At 34.2% G+C, this 20178-nt stretch overlaps 4 protein-coding genes across 8 annotated transcripts in view; 2 read left to right on the top strand and 2 right to left on the bottom strand.

Annotated features, from left to right (window-relative positions):
- LOC108750090 (C2 domain-containing protein 5) overlaps positions 1–8026 on the bottom strand; it is an 8974-nt gene extending 948 nt beyond the window's left edge. Inside the window, exons 1-12 of one of the 2 annotated variants that reach the window (XM_018489336.1) lie at positions 7893–8026; positions 7026–7420; positions 6798–6938; positions 6370–6586; positions 6102–6227; positions 3136–5366; positions 2793–2942; positions 2371–2539; positions 1132–1939; positions 727–1047; positions 389–587; positions 55–230 (exon numbers count right to left, since the gene is read on the bottom strand). In XM_018489336.1, coding sequence (XP_018344838.1) covers positions 55–230; positions 389–587; positions 727–1047; positions 1132–1939; positions 2371–2539; positions 2793–2942; positions 3136–5366; positions 6102–6227; positions 6370–6586; positions 6798–6938; positions 7026–7392 — 4905 coding nt within the window. In that variant the 5' untranslated portion in view covers positions 7393–7420; positions 7893–8026. Of the gene's footprint in view, positions 1–54; positions 231–388; positions 588–726; positions 1048–1131; positions 1940–2370; positions 2540–2792; positions 2943–3135; positions 5367–6101; positions 6228–6369; positions 6587–6797; positions 6939–7025; positions 7421–7892 lie in introns of those variants that run through there. The other variant, XM_018489337.1, reaches the window with a different exon arrangement.
- A 108-nt stretch (positions 8027–8134) lies between these two features.
- Positions 8135–11544, top strand: LOC108750069 (dnaJ homolog subfamily C member 11). Of its 2 annotated transcripts, none has more exons than XM_018489290.1 (8): positions 8135–8287; positions 8684–8813; positions 9070–9313; positions 9482–9795; positions 9919–10126; positions 10209–10767; positions 11191–11320; positions 11394–11544. In XM_018489290.1, exons 1-8 carry the CDS (start codon positions 8216–8218, stop codon positions 11414–11416), a joined length of 1680 nt encoding a protein of 559 aa, XP_018344792.1. In that variant the 5' UTR covers positions 8135–8215; the 3' UTR covers positions 11417–11544. The 2 variants fall into 2 exon arrangements, with proteins under 2 accessions (XP_018344792.1, XP_018344791.1); XM_018489289.1 differs by having other exon boundaries at positions 9476–9795.
- A 720-nt stretch (positions 11545–12264) lies between these two features.
- LOC108750071 (uncharacterized protein C1orf50 homolog) lies at positions 12265–14178 on the bottom strand. 3 transcript variants are annotated; one of them, XM_018489292.1, is made up of 4 exons: positions 13411–13597; positions 12991–13103; positions 12673–12891; positions 12265–12605 (listed from the first exon to the last, which is right to left on the bottom strand). In XM_018489292.1, the coding sequence occupies exons 1-4, from the start codon at positions 13466–13468 to the stop codon at positions 12417–12419; spliced, it is 579 nt and encodes a 192-aa protein (XP_018344794.1). In that variant the 5' UTR covers positions 13469–13597; the 3' UTR covers positions 12265–12416. The 3 variants fall into 3 exon arrangements, with proteins under 3 accessions (XP_018344794.1, XP_018344795.1, XP_018344796.1); XM_018489293.1 differs by having other exon boundaries at positions 12991–13100; XM_018489294.1 differs by lacking the exon at positions 13411–13597 and adding an exon at positions 14019–14178 and having other exon boundaries at positions 12266–12605.
- LOC108750070 (40S ribosomal protein S7-like) lies at positions 14076–16485 on the top strand. The gene is given in 6 exon segments (XM_018489291.1): positions 14076–14102; positions 14105–14179; positions 14549–14719; positions 15398–15579; positions 16132–16282; positions 16379–16485. Coding segments are annotated over 6 exon segments (684 nt in total). The 3' UTR covers positions 16457–16485.
- The last annotated feature ends 3693 nt before the right edge of the window (positions 16486–20178 follow it).

Genomic DNA, 20178 nt, shown 5'->3' with positions numbered 1-20178 from the left:
TATATATATATAATAACATATATATATACATTTATTTAAAAGAAATATTCTTACATGTTTACGTCTATGACTAGTAAATGATTTTATACGCAAAGGTGAGCGTGGTCTTGGCTTTTGTACAGGGGTACCACTTAATGTGGGATTTCCCGCACAAGTACGTGTTGCATTCTCGGATATAACATTGTTTTCTAAATGATCCTCGTCTAAGCTGAATATCATATCACTGTCATCTGGTATAAGTAAAAAAAAAAAATAAAAGAGAATTATAATTTTTCACTTAAAATATACATTAACGATGGCATAATCATAAATTGTAATATAAAATCCGATAATAATTCCCGATAAAAATAAAAAAGTAATTTGTAAACAGAACTGTTTTAAAAAATACCTGATTTTCTCACTTGATCCTTACTCAAGGAACGACATACAATTTTCCTTTTATATTTATTCGTATTCAAAGGTTCCCCTAAGCCAAGTGCCATACCAACAACGGTCAGTTGTATCTCGTCTTGTTCGGGCAATGCTACTTTAAACTGCATATCGCACAGCGCACATGGAACCATCCGTCTTAATTTAAAATATAAGGACTAAAATAAAGTGAAAAAACATTTTACTAAAGTAAAAATACTTCCTTTCCGCGAAGCATATTTTCAATTACAATATACGCGAATAAACGTGTTCCAAAGTGAAAACGATTTCTACGAAACATTTTAGAGATAAAAATACCTGAAGTAATCTGGCAAAATATTTCGATGGCATCGACGCGAATTGTCCCATAGGAATTTTAGCCCTTGAGATTTGCGTGAACATTTGTAAATTCCTGACAATTTCTAAATCTTCGAGGCCAGGTATGGTTTGTGTGTTAACGACGTGGAAATCATCAGGTGGTCTGTTGTCCATTAATGACGATATCCGGTCCATATCCTCGATGTCATCCACTTCCAAGACACACGCATCGCGAGTACCCAATCCAAGATCGAGTTCCGGCAGATCCTCGTCTGATTCGTCTGTATCAGAAGTACTCGGAATGCGTCCATTTTCGACTTCCTACAATCGCGTCACGATTATAATTAACGATCAAACCCTAGGATGATATTCTCTGAAATGAAAACGGTGCTAAGTCCCACATACGTTGACTCCGATAGGTTTCAGACGATAAAACTCTCTATTCTTCTTCACTGTTTCTACGATAGACTTTTGCATTTCCCCCAACTGCTCCTCGTTGTGCCATGAATTTCCAGACGCTATTTGCGGGATGGTGGGTGGCGGCAGAGCCGTCAAATAAATCGCGGTGCCTACCGCCATTCCGATTACAAGTCGTTCGCCCACGGAAACCTGCAACCTGAGACCGAAGACCGCATTCATGCCTTTAATCTTGAGCTTGTTCAACAATAAACTATGTAGCTCGTATTCCAAGAATGGCAGGCAATCGGATATCTCCTTCGCGTTCAGTTCGCCCCGCAGGTCCTTCTTGCTTTTGCACACAGTCGCTTGAATGAAACAGCCCCTTCCAGTCATCGGTATATTTGCGGGCACTTCTATAGTAGTGAACATCACATCTGGGACTTTGGCACGTTTGCATATGGCACATTTTGATACATTGACTCTAAATGGCACGCTACCCTCGCTATAAGGGAGATGGCACAGATTGCATCGCAATTGAGACTGGCCGCAGGAGCCCTCGTGATCGTTGCTCTCGGAAGAATGTTTACATATCTTCCCATTTTGCCGTTCCGAGTGAGTCACGACGGATACATCGCCGTCGGCTTTCTCCGCCTTCATCGCTACGGACTTTTGCTGGCTCTTTTCCGTATCCACGGCAGCTGCGGGTACACCTTGCTGAAGTTTATTCAAAACGACACCGTCCGAATCTTGACTGGAATTATGAAAATTTATAACTGCCGCGGTACCGGAAGCACTCAGCACACATACGTCATCACTGTAAAAAAAAAATGCACATTGTTGATACAAAGAGAAAGAATTAAAAGCTTACGTGAAACTTATTACAAAATAAATTAATATCAATTCTTTTCGCTCGTATAACTTACACAAAAATAATAAATAGTAAACCCAGGTTTATTAAACCCAATACATTAAACTTAATCATAGCATATTAATATAATTAGATATATAGGATAATTATGTATTTATTTTTGCGGCTGATGAGGATTAAATATAGTCGAAACGTACCATTGAAACTTATCGTCGGAAAATTATAATTTGTGAATAAATAATATTTTTACATCTAACTATAGCTTTAATGTATTAACCTGGGTTTACTATTTATTATTTTACGAGAAACTATTCTTCTTATTAAAAAAAAATTGTGTCTTATGGTAATAAGACATGCAACAAATATAAAGCTCTTACCATATACTGGTTTCTTCTTTGTAGCCTATAACAACATTGCAAGCTAACGCTCTCGCATGCGACCTAACTTCCATTCTAATTTCAGTCCACCACGAATCACGGCCCTCCGGTTCCTCCAGATTACTTATCCTCTCGAGTAATTTTACCGACTTCGAGCTCACTAGACCACCTATTCCGTCATATAATTAGTTCATATAATTCAGTCGTATAATTCAGTTCGTTATTATTATATTTAATTTACACAAATAATATTTATTTTAATATTTATAATATTTATATTATATTTGTTAAGTATAATATTTATTTTATATTTGTTAAGTGAATCGACTAGATTTATTTATCATTGTAAAGAACCAAATATGGTGTCTCATGTTGAAGAAGTAGTCTTCAAGACTCCTTATGTACCTAATAAACTTAATTACCTATATGTAATATGAAGCCAGGTGGATAATGTTGCATAGTAATGAATGGGTACTCTAACATTTCCAACGTGTCTTGATTCATAGGTCTGACGACCGCAGTCGGTGTCCTTAGGGGCCCTGCTATCGATCTGTCACTGCCGAGAGAGTTACCTGAGACACGAATATAAACTTTTCACCCTTTTCTTTCCCTTTTTAATCAAATCTTTATAACTAAAGTTCTTAAGAAGAAAGAAAGAATATTTTAATTTTGAACTTGCAATAATTGTAGTGAAATTTCTATCTTTCTTCTTATTCTAAAAGTAAATTTATCTCATTCTTTGCTGAGAGGAATAATTCAATATACCTTTAGGAGTAACGCTCAGATCGGAATCACTCGATCTCCGATGAAGCGGCACGTTGGCGAGAGTTCTGGTCGCCGGTGACTGGGACATTTTCGGAGCCATCGTGGGAACGGCCGGAAGCGGACAGGACGGACTGACCGACGTCTCGTCTTGCTGCCTAAGATCGGGAGAAGGATGGGACACACGCGAGTTGTAAGTCATATTAGCATTGTTAGTGGGCATAGCGCAATCAATATGACATGTTTTTTCTAGATTACAGGTGCAACTAATAGCCACCGCGGATACCGCGTCGGGTTTCCTGCGGCCGCTCCTCGACGACTTTCCCGAGGTTCCGGATGAACCGTCATGCGGACGGTGAAACGCAGGAGATGGAGATACGCGTGTACGGTCGGTTAAATTAACGAGAGAAGAGCCGCAGGAACGAGAGGTAGCATAGGAAATAGGATGCTGATCTGAGGAAAGGCGTTCAGAAATCGAGCGAACGCAAGGAACGCGAAGAAAAACGTCCTTCTTGTGATATCTATGCGACGAACGTCTCCTCGTGGATGCGCCATGGGAAGGAAATCTGTCGAATGAATTCCTCGACTTTCTTGAGTCCTTGCAGGAAACCTTCCTCTCGAGCTTTCTTTTCTTGCTCCTCAACGATACATTTCTTTTACTGTGACACATAGATACCATCATCTTCGTGTCGATCAGCTTGATCAAATCACGCATGCTTCTGCGTCTTTCGATAGTCGCCATCGCGCGAACATTTTCGTTCAATAAGCTAGTCCGTGTCGTTACATGCGGTAAATTGATAGCCAGATCGTTCTTCTCCTTGTCTGCGTTCGGTACGTGATCTTTCGATCCTTCAGTGCAAGAAGGAGACTTAAATCGCGCCGATAAATCTCGTTCATGTTTCGTCAAATGAACACGACGTGTCTCAGGAACTGACGATCTGGATATAACATTGCTATGCCGCTTATCATTCTCCATTTCTAAATTTTTTTTATCGTTTTCAGAAGTGTCAGACACTTGTCTTAAATCATCGATCTCTTGATTATCAGACGAAGATAATTTTGAAGTAAAGATATTGGCCTCGGTTAGAATGTATGAATTTATAATATCGGGCTGACTTTCGCTATTCGAGAACCCAGACGCATCGATCGACGTATCTGAGTCTACGCTGTCTTGAGTATCCACGGTGATTATGGGGATCGTATCGTTTCGTACAATGTCTTCCGTGTTCGCTAAGTTTGGACTTGATGGTGAACGATTCATCGATTCCATCTGCAGAGTAGAATCTGTACAGCTTTCCGCGCTGGAGTGCGTGATAGGAATTCTCTCCTGGAGACTCGACGAATCCTCCGCTTCGTCGGAGTCTCTGTCAATCGAGTATCTCGAATCGTCCAAGATATTGTAGCTCGTGGTATCCTCCGATAATTCGTCATCTGTAGAATTACCGTCATCGAAGGAGGACGTCTCCGTTTCATCGATCAAGGATGCGACATCCTGTTTCTGCTCTTCGCTCTGGATGTTACTACTATCCACATTTTCATGAGGATTTTCTCTACAGCGTGTTTCTTTCTTTACCTCTTCGTTGGATTGTTCTTCGCTGGAAAAAACTGAAATAGGATCAGTATTTTTTATATTTTCCAGAGGCATGTTATGTATAGATCTAATCAGTAACGCAGCCATTATACCCCTGGTCTTGGTTTCTTTGAGACTTCTGTCCTTCTCGGGATTCATGGCGAACGAGCTGATCGTATTAGTTTCAGAATCGGACTTCGGGGCAGAGTGATTCTCTTCGCCGACCGAATCAAATTTGCTACGTAGGTGTTTGATTTGCTTGGAGAGACGATCTTTTGGCGATTCTTTCTTCGTGTCCTCCGGCGTTAGCATAGTGCGTATAGACCTCACCGTCTCATCGATTAAACTCCGGCTAATTTCCGGAGATGGAGTGACATCCGAACTACTGGACGCGGTTATCCTTAGACTCACCATGCTCGACGTATTGGATCGTAAAAAGGGAATACGCTTGACATGTTTCCTTCGCGCTCCAGCAAAATATCCAGGAGCCTTTGTAGGACGTTCCAGGCGCGTTAGAGACGACGTGGACTGCATGTAAAACGGAAGATTTCTGTTTCTACGACTAGGATACGAAGCGGGAATTGAAATAGGGATGAACGGCGCGCTGTTGTCAGAATAACGTTCCGTTCGCGCTATCGTGCGTGAGGAAAGCGCAAATGCGATTCTATGCAAACACATGAGGGTAGGAAACAAGAAGAAAAGTATTAATTAATTCGTACTTCTTAAAAAAGTATAGTATAATTAAAAACAATAAGATGGACGATTTAATTCAAGCGATCAGGAAAAAGTATTAAAAATATTATAATTTAGACGCTATTTTAAGAAGAATAAACAGTATAATAGTTTCTTCTTCAAAAATTGAACATAAAACCAAGTGCTTTAAAGAAATTGTAAAACGTAAAGCTGAATCTATTACGTAAAAAAGATTAGATCAAATTAGTAGATATGGAAGAAAATATTTCAATGTCAATTGACTGCCAATTCAGATATCAACGTTTTATTAACAATGATAAGCAATTTGATTTGATCTATTTGTAATATCGAAGTAACGAGAACCTAAACGAAAGATAATCAGCATTTAATTGCAGATAAAATTAATTCGTCCAATAAATTCGGATCATTCATATCTATCTGCCGTACATTATTTTCAACCACGGGAATAGAACGTCTCAGCCGTAAAATTGCTATATTTCCTTGTACGAAATTCTCGAAATAGCTTGTTTGCGAGCGCCAATTTAGCGTAGATTATGTGAGTTGGCGACACCTATTTAATTGGCTCGTACGATGCCAAACGGAATTGCGCGATAATTTATCGTTTATCATTTATGATCGAATGCACATTATATTTGAACAAGGACTGTCCGGTAATTCATAATTAGATATATAATAAAGTACTCACTCCTCGATATTAATGCTGTCGCAAGGAAAACCGAGAACATCGTGCAGTTTTACAAGCGTTACTGCAGTGCCTATACCTCTGGCAACGATACCGGATTCGCCTTCCAGATCGAAGTTTTGCAGATACCTAATGCCAAATATCAAATTATAAAATAAAATAGCAAGCATATTTTTAGATAATAAAATGTCTTAAACCAATTTAATTTTTATTTGAGTGTTATGACGAAATAATAAAAATAATTAAGTTTTTCTAGAAAAATAAAATTTACCCAATCACAGCATTTCCACCAAGATCCAGTGCTTTTAATCCAATCTTTCTTTGGACCTCTCCACTCAATTTAAAAAACAGAGTCTGCCGTGCCTCGTTCGATGCTCTAGGTGTTCTTATTTTATCAATCCACTTGTATTCCGGATCGTCACTAACTACAAGTTCTTCAACAAATCCATGTATCATTTGAGCATGATATCCATATGGTATATTAGGTGCTAAAATGTATTTAAAATATTTATTGCAGATTTCAAAACATTTCTTATAGTAAACTTATGCCAGTAACATAAATATTAAATTTGGAAAGATAACAATTCAATAAAAAATAAATTATAAAATTAGGTATATTATATAAAATGAAGTATCCTACATAATATTTATTTTTCTCTTAAAACTATCACTATATCTGCAAAAATTGAATATACTTACAGTAAAAAAATTGTACTCCACAGGACGACTGTCTGAACTTATTGAAATCAGAGAACAGCTCTACTTTAATGATAATATTAACTTCGCCACGTATGCCATGCATTGTATCATATACAGGTATCCATCCAGTCATAACTGATCCTATAAAAAATATGCAAGGCAAAGAGAAAACATTTGAAAAATATGCAAAATGTATAAGTGTATCTCTTATAGTATATTATATATCACCTTGAGAACCAGCAGTGGTGTTCATAGCTGCCTCCAGGGTCCAAATATTTTTTACAGAAGGCAGTACACCAGGTAATAATAACGGATTCAGATTTATATAAACTTTGCCTATTGCATCGTTGGCAGAGTACGTGTCATGGTCCATTAATCTGATTTGCAACGGTTCGTCTTGTAGCTCTGCATCGTCAACTTCAAATCTATACCATTCCGAGTTCCATTGCGGATTCAGAGACTTTCGGCACACGTCCGTTTTGTAAGTTATATTGCCAAATTTCAATTCTACATAAGCGTCTGTCGTGTCGCCGGAACGGTCCATCACTGGCAGATTGCGACCTGCCAGTATCTTCACTTTTATTTTTCCAGGCATCGTGTTACTTTGATCCTCAACAAGCGATCTATCCATAAAAATATATTTCATATGTTTACTTATCTGTGCATCATGTTAAGGCAATTATAATTGTTCAGTTTACATGAAACATTTAGATCATCTAAATTGAATAATTATTTACATTAATATAAAAAGAATATATTTATAATATTCAAATAATATAGAAATTATAATTTACAAATAAATTTATAATCAAATATTTTTTATCATAAACATTATTATATGCAAATATATTAAATATATTTACAAATATATATACAGCTTCTGTACTTCTTTGCACCAAGTAGTACGTTACACTTACACTTATTTAACAGATAACTTTCACGCTTTTATTAATTCTTATATGATACCTTATAAGGCTGAATAAATACTTAAAAAATGCTCTCAAAGTAGATGTTATTTATTCGTGAAATGTGAAATCCGATACATGGCAAAACCAAGAAAAGTTCGTCGCAAATTTTCTAGCAATGTTCGCTCACCATGTCTTGCATTTAGCCCGGCAATGACACTTCACGAGTGATTTAATAATGAGCAGCTTGTCTACGGGTAATCACATCTTCCCAATTTTTCTCGCTCGACAATGCTCGACGATTAACCTCCCGATCTCTCTCGCTCCGGGTCCCTCCAATTTCAAACAGCGAGCTCCATCTAGTAGCGTCCGGGGGAACCGCATGTTCTACCGGTCTGTGTTGTCTCCTCTGTACGATAACCTATAAAAAGCTTGGAAAGAAACGGTGAGAAACGGGTCGCCCGAGCTCATCGGAGATCCGTCGGCGCGCGTGCGAAATTCGCGGTTTTTAAAATGGACGACGAGACCGATCGAGTGACCACGATCGAGGATGACTACTACACGTTCCTGAACATCTCGAGAAACGTGAGAACGCCTCGACGATCCGTTCCGTATGCAATTCGCCCGATTTCCCAAGAGGGTAGAAATCGAGTCTCGTATACCTTCCACGTGACAACTTCGTTTTTGGCACGCTGACGTAACGATGCTCCAGAGGATCCGTTTCCTCGCGACCGACACGAGGAATTGCGAATAAATTAATTGGAAAACGCGATGTCAATACTGCCTTGCTCGTTCTTAACATTATTTATCCTGCAACACAATTTTTGGTTGCAGAACGCAAATTCGTTTGATCTTTGCATTACAAACGAGTGGAAGTCATTTTAAATCCGTCCCTTTTTATCTTTTCTTTCATAAAAGCTATCTTTTATTTATGATGCAATTATATAGTCTCTGTTGTAATGATTGCCTTTGATATTCTAGGCTAGTCCTGAAGATATCAGCAATGCATATCGCAGACTTAGTAGACTCTACCATCCAGATAAGCATGTGGATCCAATGCTTAAAAAAGAAGCTGAGATTCTTTTTAATCGCACAAAGAAAGCTTATGAAGGTATATTACAGTATACTTAATATATGCATATTTGTATCAGAAGAATATTGATTTAGAATTTATTTCATATAGCTGATATCTTGCAATTATTTTTTTATGCTTTTATCATTATTATTATAGCAAGTTATAAAATAAAATGTTTAATTGTCTTCTTTGTTTGCAATATGAATTCTTGATCTTAGACCATTGAAAGTATATACATATTATATTGGTTTATTTGTTTAAATATGAATCTTGAATGTTTGGTATATTGTAGTGTTGAACGATCCACATCAAAGGGCGATTTATGACTCGCTGGGAATCCGTGGATTGAAGACAGAAGGATGGGAAATAGTACAACGTACAAAAACTCCTCAAGAAATTCGCGAGGAATACGAGAGGCTGGCGAGGGAGAGAGAGGAGAGACGACTGCAGCAGCACACCAATCCCAAAGGCACTGTAACGGTAAACATCAATGCCACCGATCTTTTCACTAAATATGATGAAGATTACAGCGATGGGTAAGATTGATTAGTCTAAATTATTACGATTAAAACATTGATATTATTATGACAAAACACAGTAAAGAGATTGCTTAATAATGAAATTTTATTATCAAGCAGTATTACTAAATTTTAACAAATGAATAATTATAATCCTTGATTAAAAAGTTATGGACTTAGTTTCAGCAATGGATTGTTTTCATGCATCGAAGTCAGCGGGATGTCGTTTGCACAATCTATTGAAGCGCCTCTGACTCTGAGAGACACCGTGACTATGTCTGGTCAACTAGGAACCCAAAACGGTACGGGTTCCGGGTCTATCAATGTCTCAGCGAAAAGGCTGATATCTTCAAAGGGTTGGATCGAAGTCGAGGTCGGAGCTGGCAACGGTCCAACGTTTTCCCTCAAAGCATTTCGCACGTTAACGAAACGATTGTTTTGTGATGGTGCAACAATACTGCAGTTTACGTCGCATGGCGTGAAAGCTGGCTACGTTGGGAGTACGTTTACTTGCGGTTTTCGTAATATAATTGTAACCATGTAATTCTTGGTCTCTTATATTATTCACATATTTATTTGTTTTACGTATGGAAGAATATCTTGAACAAAATTGTTATATTTAGCTCTTGCGATGCAATTGGATAAACACACGGTGGGATACCTTACGTACAGAGCTGGCATTCAAGACGCCATGAGCACAATGATTGTAAGAGACACGTCTCAATCGTACACTGCGTTTTCTATACATTTCGGACTTCTACATTCTTTTGTCAGCCTTAATTATACTTACAAAATGGAAGAGAAACAACTTAAACTTCGTGGTAGTGTCAAGTTAGTACTGTCAACATTGCTTTCCCATCCCATTATCAGCAAATTTAATAATTATGTATAATTTGTTCTATATAATTTATAGAGCCGGAACATTTGGTGCGTTTCTCGAATACGGCGCGGAAAAGAAGGTCTCCAAGCATAGCTCGGTCTCGGCGGCTGTACGCATCGGCGTTCCAACTGGCGTCACGTTAAAACTTAGATTGAGTCGCGCCTCGCAGGCATACACGTTCCCTATTCATCTGTGTGACGAAATTCTTCCAGCTCCGGTCTTTTATGCCACTGTAGCACCCATAATCACTTGGACGGTTATTAAGAAGCTCATAATTGATCCCATCGCGAAAGAGCGGACAGAGCGCGAGAAGGAAAAACAGAAAGAGATGAACAAGTCCAGAATGTTGGAGAAACAAAGGGAAGCTAAAGCAGCCACCGAACTAATGAAGGAAACCGTCAGCAGGATAAGAACCGAGGAGGAATCTAAGAAAGGATTAATCATTACCAAAGCGTTGTACGGTCGATTCGTTTATCCACAAGATCGAGCAGCCGCAGACGAAAGCGGACACAGAGACGAAATGATAGACGTAACAATTCCTTTGCAATGTTTAGTCAAGGATTCCAAACTAATCCTTCATAAGGCATCTAAGGTGTGCTCTTATAAATTCATCTCTTATGTTAAGAGCCTTTATTTCATTTAAATCTTATTTTTTATTTCAAAATCTTCCGTGTCTATACTATAACTACAAAAATATACTTGACGAGAGACGCTACCGCGTCTCCTGATATATATAAAATTTGACACTTTATTTTACATAAATAAGATTTAATGTACAGAGAAGCCCTCCTATAATTGAGGTAGTAAGATATAAGTTGTAATGTCAAGAGAGTAATCGACTATAGTTAATTTCTTACAGCTAACTAGTATTTATTTTTCCCAAAATGACAATTATCATTTTATTCTATCACCGATTGTTAAAACTTTAATCTCTGTAATTTCTTTGTAAACTAAAGTATATATAAAGTAAAAATTGAAATATTTGTAAATCATATGAAATCGTATGTTGTTGCAGAGCCAATTACCAGGATTTTATGATCCATGTGTAGGAGAAGATAAGCAGCTTTTGGTACAGTATCTCTTCCATACTCATACGCATGAATGCATTATACAGGATGATGCACCTCTTAGGATACCAGTCTCATGTAAGAGTTCGCTTGTCTGTTACAAATAAATTTGTATTTAACGATTTGTTGATATATTATTTGTATGTTTCAGCACACAAAGTGAATACTACTTGACATACAGATTCAACATCGAAACCAAAAACCAGTCATCGCAGTTCCCGTCAATGATTGACGTGTTACTTTGGTATAGATTTGTTCATTTTTAGAGGTTTAATTTTACATAAAGGGCAAAACATTAAATGTTCGTTGATCCTTAAACTTTGTACATTAATGTCGTTTCTTCAGTAAAATGGTATTTTATTATTTAAAAATAATTATAAAAATATTTTAAATATGTTACATTTCGCAGAAGTTTTACGAAAAAAATGTTCTATAGAAAAAAAATAGATCTTCTCTTACATAAACATTCAGCTATACTCACGAAGCTTTTAATCGTGAGCTGCACTTGTTCTATATAATTTATAGAGCATGAGATGTACTCATTTTACTCATTGAAGTCGTATTTCAAATATTTTAGAGTAAAAGTCAACCTGAACACAAATCTATTTACTGCCTATAGAAATGTAATAATATATATGTCATATAAAATAGAAAACATTATAATTCCAAAAATCATATTGATCTTTTAACAGTTATCTAAAGATCATTATGAGTAAAAAATAACAATCAGTCATAGAATTACATATATTATATATGCATATTATTACATATTGAGGAAGACATTTGTTAATTAATTGCACAACCGATTACATTGGAGTTAAAGTATTAGCGTACAATTTATTCTTGTACAAAATCGATATCGTTTTGACGCGATAATGTGTATATAATTATATACATAACTTCAAAAAATTATGTATATAATTTCTAATCATATAAAACAGATATAATCATCTATTCTATATACCTGCAGAAGTATATTTGTATGTATGTACATTTACAAATAGGGACTATAAATAGCTCGACATTATATCATGAAATAAATTTGCTCGTTAAATTATAACAAAGATCCTTAATCTATCAGACTGAAATAATTTGTCAAATTTTTTTTCTAGCAATATGCTACTTTTCTAGTTTGCATTTTCCATCACTTAACAATATAAATTTATTAATTACGTTACGTGCTAGTACTTAACATGACAGATTGTAAAAAAGTGTTCGCAGTTGTATCGGAAGGTAAGAATTTTCCGATCAATTTCAATTCGTCATTCTTCGCCTGCAATTGAGACAGTGGGGTCCATGAGCGATCTTGTTCTAATCTAAACGAACCCATATAATTCTGTGAGGGAGCCGAACTACCCCATTCCTACAGATACAATAAGAAAAGTTAGACAAGATTTTACAAAAATACTTAATGGTACAAAGATATTTACTTCTGGACTAAGCATGGAAAAATAACGCTGTCCTGATTCTCGTTGATACAAATGATAGATGTGACCAGGTTGTTTCACAAAATTGCAAGGTACATGATGTAGTTTAGCGTTCCGTTCCGCTTCCAACAAAATACCCTCGGCTTGTCTTTGCAGAAATCTAATCTGTTCTGCAATCACTTGTAACTTGTTACATGCATTAGCTCTTACACAGTTATCTGCCTATATAAAAAGAAATACATAAATTAGTAAATATATAACAATCATTATAATTAAATTATAAATAATTTAATTTAATTATAAATATTACATAGATATTACCTTTTCAATTTCCATAACCAGTGCCATTAAATCCTGCTTACTTGATTTTGTTACAGCGGCTGGATCAATCAACGATATCCCTTGTGGCATAGTATTTCTTTCCACTAGTGCTACTTTAATAAGAAAATAATCATTGTAAATAAATATTATTACACTGAGAGGAAAAAAATAGTTGTGGTAACTAGTACAATGCTAAAATTTAAATACTTGCAACTAGTTTTTTTTTTTTTTTTTTTTTTTTTTAAAGTAATAAGAACTAAAGTACCAAATACTATAAAAATATAGCATTCAGTACTACTTTAGTTCTTATTACTTCGTAAAATTAGTTGCAAGTACTTAAATTAGAGTTAATTTAGGAGTTGTCAAAACTATATTTTTCTCCGAGTGTACATTCAAACTTGTCATTCAGTTAGATTATACCTGTATTTGGAAAATCATGCAGACTATTTGCTGCATCCATCGTGTTGCTGTTATCCATTATATATACAATTAAGTATAATTACACAACAAAATATATTGACTAGATAATGTCCATACAGTGATTAAACAAATAATACGAATTTTTTAATGTTTAAAAGTTCGACGATTTAAATATACTGTAAAACAATTCTCGCCTCGTTTTTAGAGCAGACTAGAAAAACGTGACACTATTCATTAAGAGACTTCAAAATCGTAGAATTATATTAAATTCAGAGAAACATTTGAAATTCAACAAAAAAGAATTTCGCAAAGCAACACTACACACGAAAACAGATATTTCTTTCGTAATTAGAGCAAAGCGTATCTGAAATTCAGATGGACAATCGCGTTAGAAAATGTTACGCGAGATTCTCGCATGTTGATTGGCTGTCGGAGTAAGATTTCTAATATGTTTGAAAAATAGTCTCCTCTCTAAAATAATTCGGAATAGTCTTTCATTTATTGGACAAACTTTTCTAATGAAGAATAACAGGGAAAAAGGCGAAAAAGCAAAAGAGGCAGAAGATAAAAAGTAATAAAAATTAAGAATAAAGAAGCAGAGAACACACATTTGTAGAGTGGGCTTTAAGACTTGGCGCGAAAGGAATCGACCACGTGGCCGGTCGATGTCGATACCAGCGACTCGTGAACTGCGGAAAAACGCACGAAGATTCGTTCTAGCTATCATTTCTTCCCGGCCTCTTTTTCATGTGGTAGCCAGGTGGATAAGGTGGGCATTTTCGAGCATTTAGCTTTGCGACTTTTTATTATGTATAATAATGTATGAAATCCTGCGTCGCGCGACGCCAGAAAGTCCGTGACGGTCCGTGATACGTGAAGCGATTGATATCTTTCCCAGATCGCACGTCGAAGGCGTGATTACGACGGATTTCGTCAGTTCCCGCAATCCTCGCGTTTACCATAATGCCACGCTGCCGTCTTATCGATGATTATTCTCACGTCAGGAGGACAATCCCCGGAGTCTCCACGAAATTCACCCTGGAGTTGTTGACGCTGTCACTCGACGTCCCAACGAATGTCTCGCGCGGACGTCGGGTGATACTTGTAAACAATGTCCTAACCTCGAAATCATTTTCAGATGTTTACGGCTAATGCAAAGATACTTAAGAGCGGCGGCTCGGAGCCCGACCAGTTTGAGGCGAGCATTTCCAATGCTCTTCTGGAACTGGAGATGAACAGCGACCTGAGGTCACATTTAAGGGAACTTTACATCACCAAGGCGAAGGAACTAGAAACAAACAATAAGAAGGTAAACTTTAATTTCTTATGTTCGTAACAGTATGAATCATTCTAGCGATAGGTCTGTTTTTTATTCCTGTACTAGATTGCATTAGAACTCTTGCTTTTATCACAGGCCTGTCCAATTTGAGCTCCAGAGCCAAAACGCAAAGTCATTGATGCAAAAAGATTCAATGTGGGTAAGATTTTGAAGATTGTAAAGTATTGATAAGCATCTAAATGACGCTGATCAACAGTTTATAGTTCTTAAGATCTTACATTGAATTTTTTTATGTCAATGACTTTGCATTTTGGCTCTGGAGTTCAAATTGGACAGGCCTATTTTACCAAATATAAATTTATATCTATCTCACTTTAAACCTCAAAAGGATATACTAGTTTAGGCACAGAAAACAGACTAATGCTTATATTCATAGCCTTATATTTAAGACTTCCTTAAATTTATCTTCAAATACCCTACGAATTATTTTATTGGCTACTGAACATCTAAAAATAAATTTAAAGAAGCCTTAAATGTAAGGTCTGATTATGAATATAGTCATAAATATTGCAGCAATATTGCAATAACATTATAAACATTGCAGTAATGTTACAGCAAGCTTCTGTGTTGTTAATGTGTATCTTTCTATTTAATACCCTAAAAAAATCCTTGAAAAAAACTGTATTGAATTGCTTGTATTTTTTGCAGTCGATCATCATATATGTACCGATGCCAAAATTGAAGGCTTTCCAAAAGATTCAAACGAGGTTAGTACGCGAGCTGGAGAAGAAGTTCTCTGGCAAGCATGTAATGTTCGTCGGTGAACGTAAAATCTTACCGAAGCCGACGAGAAAAACGCGTACAAAGAACAAGCAGAAGCGTCCTAGAAGGTAAGAAAATGAAAATATAATATTCGTTTTTATATAATTTGACAAGTGTAATTTAATTATAAATCTTTTTTTATGCTGGTTTTAATCAATGTAGATTAACTTTAATCTTAGTTCAAGTTTACTCTTTATCTTTTTTAATTCTTAGAATTAGAAAAAGATAAAGGATTAATTGAACCGAAATAAAAATTAAACTACATTGATAAAAATGGACATTAGTTGAATTTTTTGTACAGTTTATCTTTTTTTTTTCTTTTTACGATTTGGGGAAAAAAAGAGAAAATTATGTAAGAAGTTCAGTTAAAGGAAATAGACTTTGGCCTTATTCTTTTTTTGCTGAATTGTGTAACTTTTTGCATGATTTATTTCAAACGAAACAAAATTATACCGTGTAAGAAGTCCAACTAAAGAGAACAGGCCATAGTTATTACGTCCACAGTTATCGCATTATTAGTATTATTATTTTATTTATCTGTAAAAACCGATTATTTTAATATTCAATACGTGCACTATTTTGAATTCTGACTAAACGTATAATCTATATTTACATTTTAGTCGTACGTTAACTTCGGTATATGATGCTTTGTTGGAGGATATTGTTTATCCTGTAGAGATTGTGGGCAAACGAATTCGAGTCAAACTCGATGGCTCACAAGTTATCAAAGTTCATTTGGACAAAAATGAACAAACGAATATTGAACACAAGGTACATTTATTGAGTTTTTCTGCCCATTTTTCCTACACAGAACTTTATTTATTTAACATTATAATGTGATTTAAATTTTAATTCCTCTTTTGACAGGTCGATACTTTCGCTTCGGTATATAAACAATTGACTGGACGAGATGTAACATTCGAGTTTCCTGAATCTTATGTATGATTTATTAAATATTAAAACATTTGAAACAACGTATTATTTGTTACATTTATATTGATTTTTGTATCATTTTACATTTCCTTATTCCTTGTTCAAAATAATTATTTACTATTTGTGAAAATTTGCCGAAAAATTTTGTTATTATAGTTTAGGATTGAAAAGAGACAAAGAGTAAAAATCGTGAATGTTATATAAGTTGAATTAAAATATATTTTTTATTTTATAATTTCATTTTTAGTTATACGCATTAAATATCTTAATATTAATATACATGTCTTTTATTTATAAAAACAGTTCTGGTAATTTATAAAAGTATTATTTATTGCTATTAATTATTAATTATTAATTGTCCATGGAAGAGAATCCTGCATATCATTTTTATTATCAAACAAAAATGAATAGTGACGTGCGAAAAAAGTATAATTTTGCTCGGCCAGTTATTTTTAATTTAATTATCGAAACACAAGTTAACATTTTTTTTCTGTATGTATTTAATAACGCCTAAATGTTGAAAAATCAAATCTAAAAGAAAAAGATTTGCGACTTATTATTATTTGTAGTTATTTACAGAGAGAGATATAATTGTTGATCCCTTTCTTTATAATGTGTGTGTGTGTGTGTGTGTGTGATTTGCAAAATAATATCTTCTCTATCTATTTCAAATTTAATGCGACGCCTATAATATTTTCTTATTTATTATTTCCGAAAGATAAAACTTTTCATGTTGCTCGACGTTCGACGTTTTACACTCCCATATAATGGTACTTTAATGCCTTTATATATTTTTGATATCGTTTAAAGTGAAAAAATTTAATTGCATAATTCAATGGACGTGTCTTTCCACGTTAATACCAATTTCATTATTTGCATGTTTTATCGAAAGAGATTACCGATCAGAATATTTTTAATTAAGCAAAATTATATTCAGTTTATATATTGTTAACAACATTTTGTACTTGTATACTATGCTTTTAATTTTAATATACGTATATATTAATTTATAATTTTAAATTATTGGAAAATATTTAAAACAGTGCGTATCTAAACTAAATTTTGAAATCACATTTGATCATTTTTTTATCATAATCGAAAAATGATTTAATAATCATTTTGGAATCGTTTGATGTCATTTTTATATTATCATGATTTTTTGTTCTGCTTGGGAAAGCTATCGCCGTTACTCGGAGACTCTAAGCTGGAAGGAAAACAGCGTGAGAACATAAGGCAGATGTGAGTATAGAAATGTACGAAACCAAGCGACTGTGCAATAGCACCCGTAGTTTGGATCAGGGTCAGAAAGGCCTAGAGGGTCGCGAGGTCGAAGGGTTCAAGAAATAACGTGCTCTCCCTTCAAATTCACTATACGACAGGCGAAATAGACTATGAATCTTAAAAAAAACTTGCGAATCTTTAATCTTAGTATAGAAATCGCGAAAAAAGACATTGATCTTGGCTTAATCTGATAAAATAAAAATTTGCCAATTTATAGAAGATTATTGGAATCAATAAATTAAAAAATAATTTAGAAAATCAATAATTTATAATTTGCAAATTAAAAATTACTACGAATTAAAAATTAATATTTTCGTAGAAAAGTGCAAAAAATTATGTTGCTTGAGATATATTTCTATTTTATCAAAAATTATGTAATGACTTTACTTATTTTGAACACATAAAAGAATGAAATTGACTTTATTTTAATCAATCGCGAAATTTATACTTAGCTTTTTATTTAATTGTAAGAAACTTCGAAAGATTTAATATATAACTCAGTGCTTAAATTAATAATTCACAATTTATAGTAATTCACATTTTTTTATTATCAATAATTTATTGTTGTTATGCACTTTACTCGAAATTTTGTTAAATAATTGCCATGACTCACTTAAGTATATCTGTGTAACAAGTGCGTGTAAATTTACAAATTAATTTAATAAGGCAATTGTCAAAGTTACATCGTGCCTTGTTTATTATAATATATTATATAATGTCACAATCAAATCCATAAAAATGAACGAATCATACACGTGTGAGTACCTGTCTGAAAAATGATACTCTCGCACAGGTAGCCTTCCATTCGTATTAGCGCTCGCGTGAGAATGCAGGGGATGCAAAAATGCCAAAGCACTGTTTCCCATCCCAGATTTGGCAGCCACCCTTTGGGTCGCGCGCTAAGTGTTGCATAAATAACTACCCGTGCCGCATCGAGAAACTGGACTGTATTTCCGGCCATCTGCCTTATCGGAAATAATAAGTAATCATGATATTACAATAATCATAGATCGTGACAAGCATAGAAATCGAGTTACATAAAGAGAAAAGAAGAAAGAATATGGGGTAATTTAAAAAAGTCGTTAAATTTAGTGAAGAATTAAAGTGAAGAAAATTGTAATCTTGAAAGAAGTATTTACAAGTCCCTTTAAATTCAAACTACTTTCGCCTCCAATAGATACATTTTCGTCTCTTTAAATTAAAAATAATAAAGATGTTTAGGACTGTCATAATGAGGAAAATATATTTGTGTGTGCGATACTCTTCAAGTACTATACAGATCTTTAAATACCGTAGATGAAGAAAAAGAAGAAATTCGTATTAGACCAACGAAAATAAATTAGGAGAAATATTTTCAGTCAAAACGGATGTTAGTATTTTAAATAATAAATATTTCAAAGTGTATTAATTTATATAGGAGAGACTGGGACATCATGAGTCACAAAAATTTAAACTCTTAAAAGTGTATCTAAATATAAAAATGTTTGTATCATATTTTTTTTAATAAGTAAAGCATAATGCACATTTTAAAATTTAATATGTATATTTAGTAAATATTTATTTGTTCTTAAGAAAAAAATAAAAACATTTTTTAAGATATGACACATGGTGCCCCAAACCCGAGGTTCCCTAAGTTTTCCCTAAGTCACATACAAAATAGTAAGATTATGCAAGAAATAACGGTGACGAAAGTTGAAAAGTATTTTCAATTACAACATTACACTTTCTTAGCATAGTCACTAATACAATAAAATAATAATTATAATTAATAAGTATTAAATAATAAAATAGAAAATTATAAGAAAAACAAATGAGAAATAACTACTAGCATAAGATAAAAAATTTATTATGATAAAATAAAATTAATTGCTTAGAAGTACAAATTTTTAGTATATATATTTTCTATGTTGTCTCATTTCAACATGAATATTTAATATATGACCTGTAGTACCCCAATTATACTTTTAATTATACATTTAATAGAAAACTATAAAAAATAAATGTTAGATTATTACTTGTAACATAATAAGTTGAGGAAAGATGCGCAAAAACTTGCATCTTATCTTCATACATGTATCTTTTACTACAAAAATAATATTAAAACATTTTTATGCGATTAAAATGTTACTATTGCACCACCAAAACTATTAATGCTCAATGCTTTTCGATATAATGGAATTTAATTACTGCCACCTAGATAAAAAGTATGGACAACGAAGTAATAGTGTCATATTATACCAGCAGTATTAATTTAAACATTCTAGATTGTGTTACATAGTCGATGACCCATAGTACCCCAGTTTCCCCTACATATCTAATTCTGCAAACAGCGCGCCGAAATCTTTTTCGGTCTTAAAACGCAATCATAAATGGAATTAGATAGTAATATTATATATATTATTATATATATAGATATATAATATTATAGTAATATATATATATATTACTATAAT

Source organism: Trachymyrmex septentrionalis, unplaced genomic scaffold, assembly GCF_001594115.1.
Source record: "Trachymyrmex septentrionalis isolate Tsep2-gDNA-1 unplaced genomic scaffold, Tsep1.0 scaffold32, whole genome shotgun sequence".
NCBI lineage: Eukaryota > Metazoa > Arthropoda > Insecta > Hymenoptera > Formicidae > Trachymyrmex > Trachymyrmex septentrionalis.
Note: the sequence above shows the minus strand (reverse complement) of the source record. Positions and strands in the feature narration are given on the sequence as shown.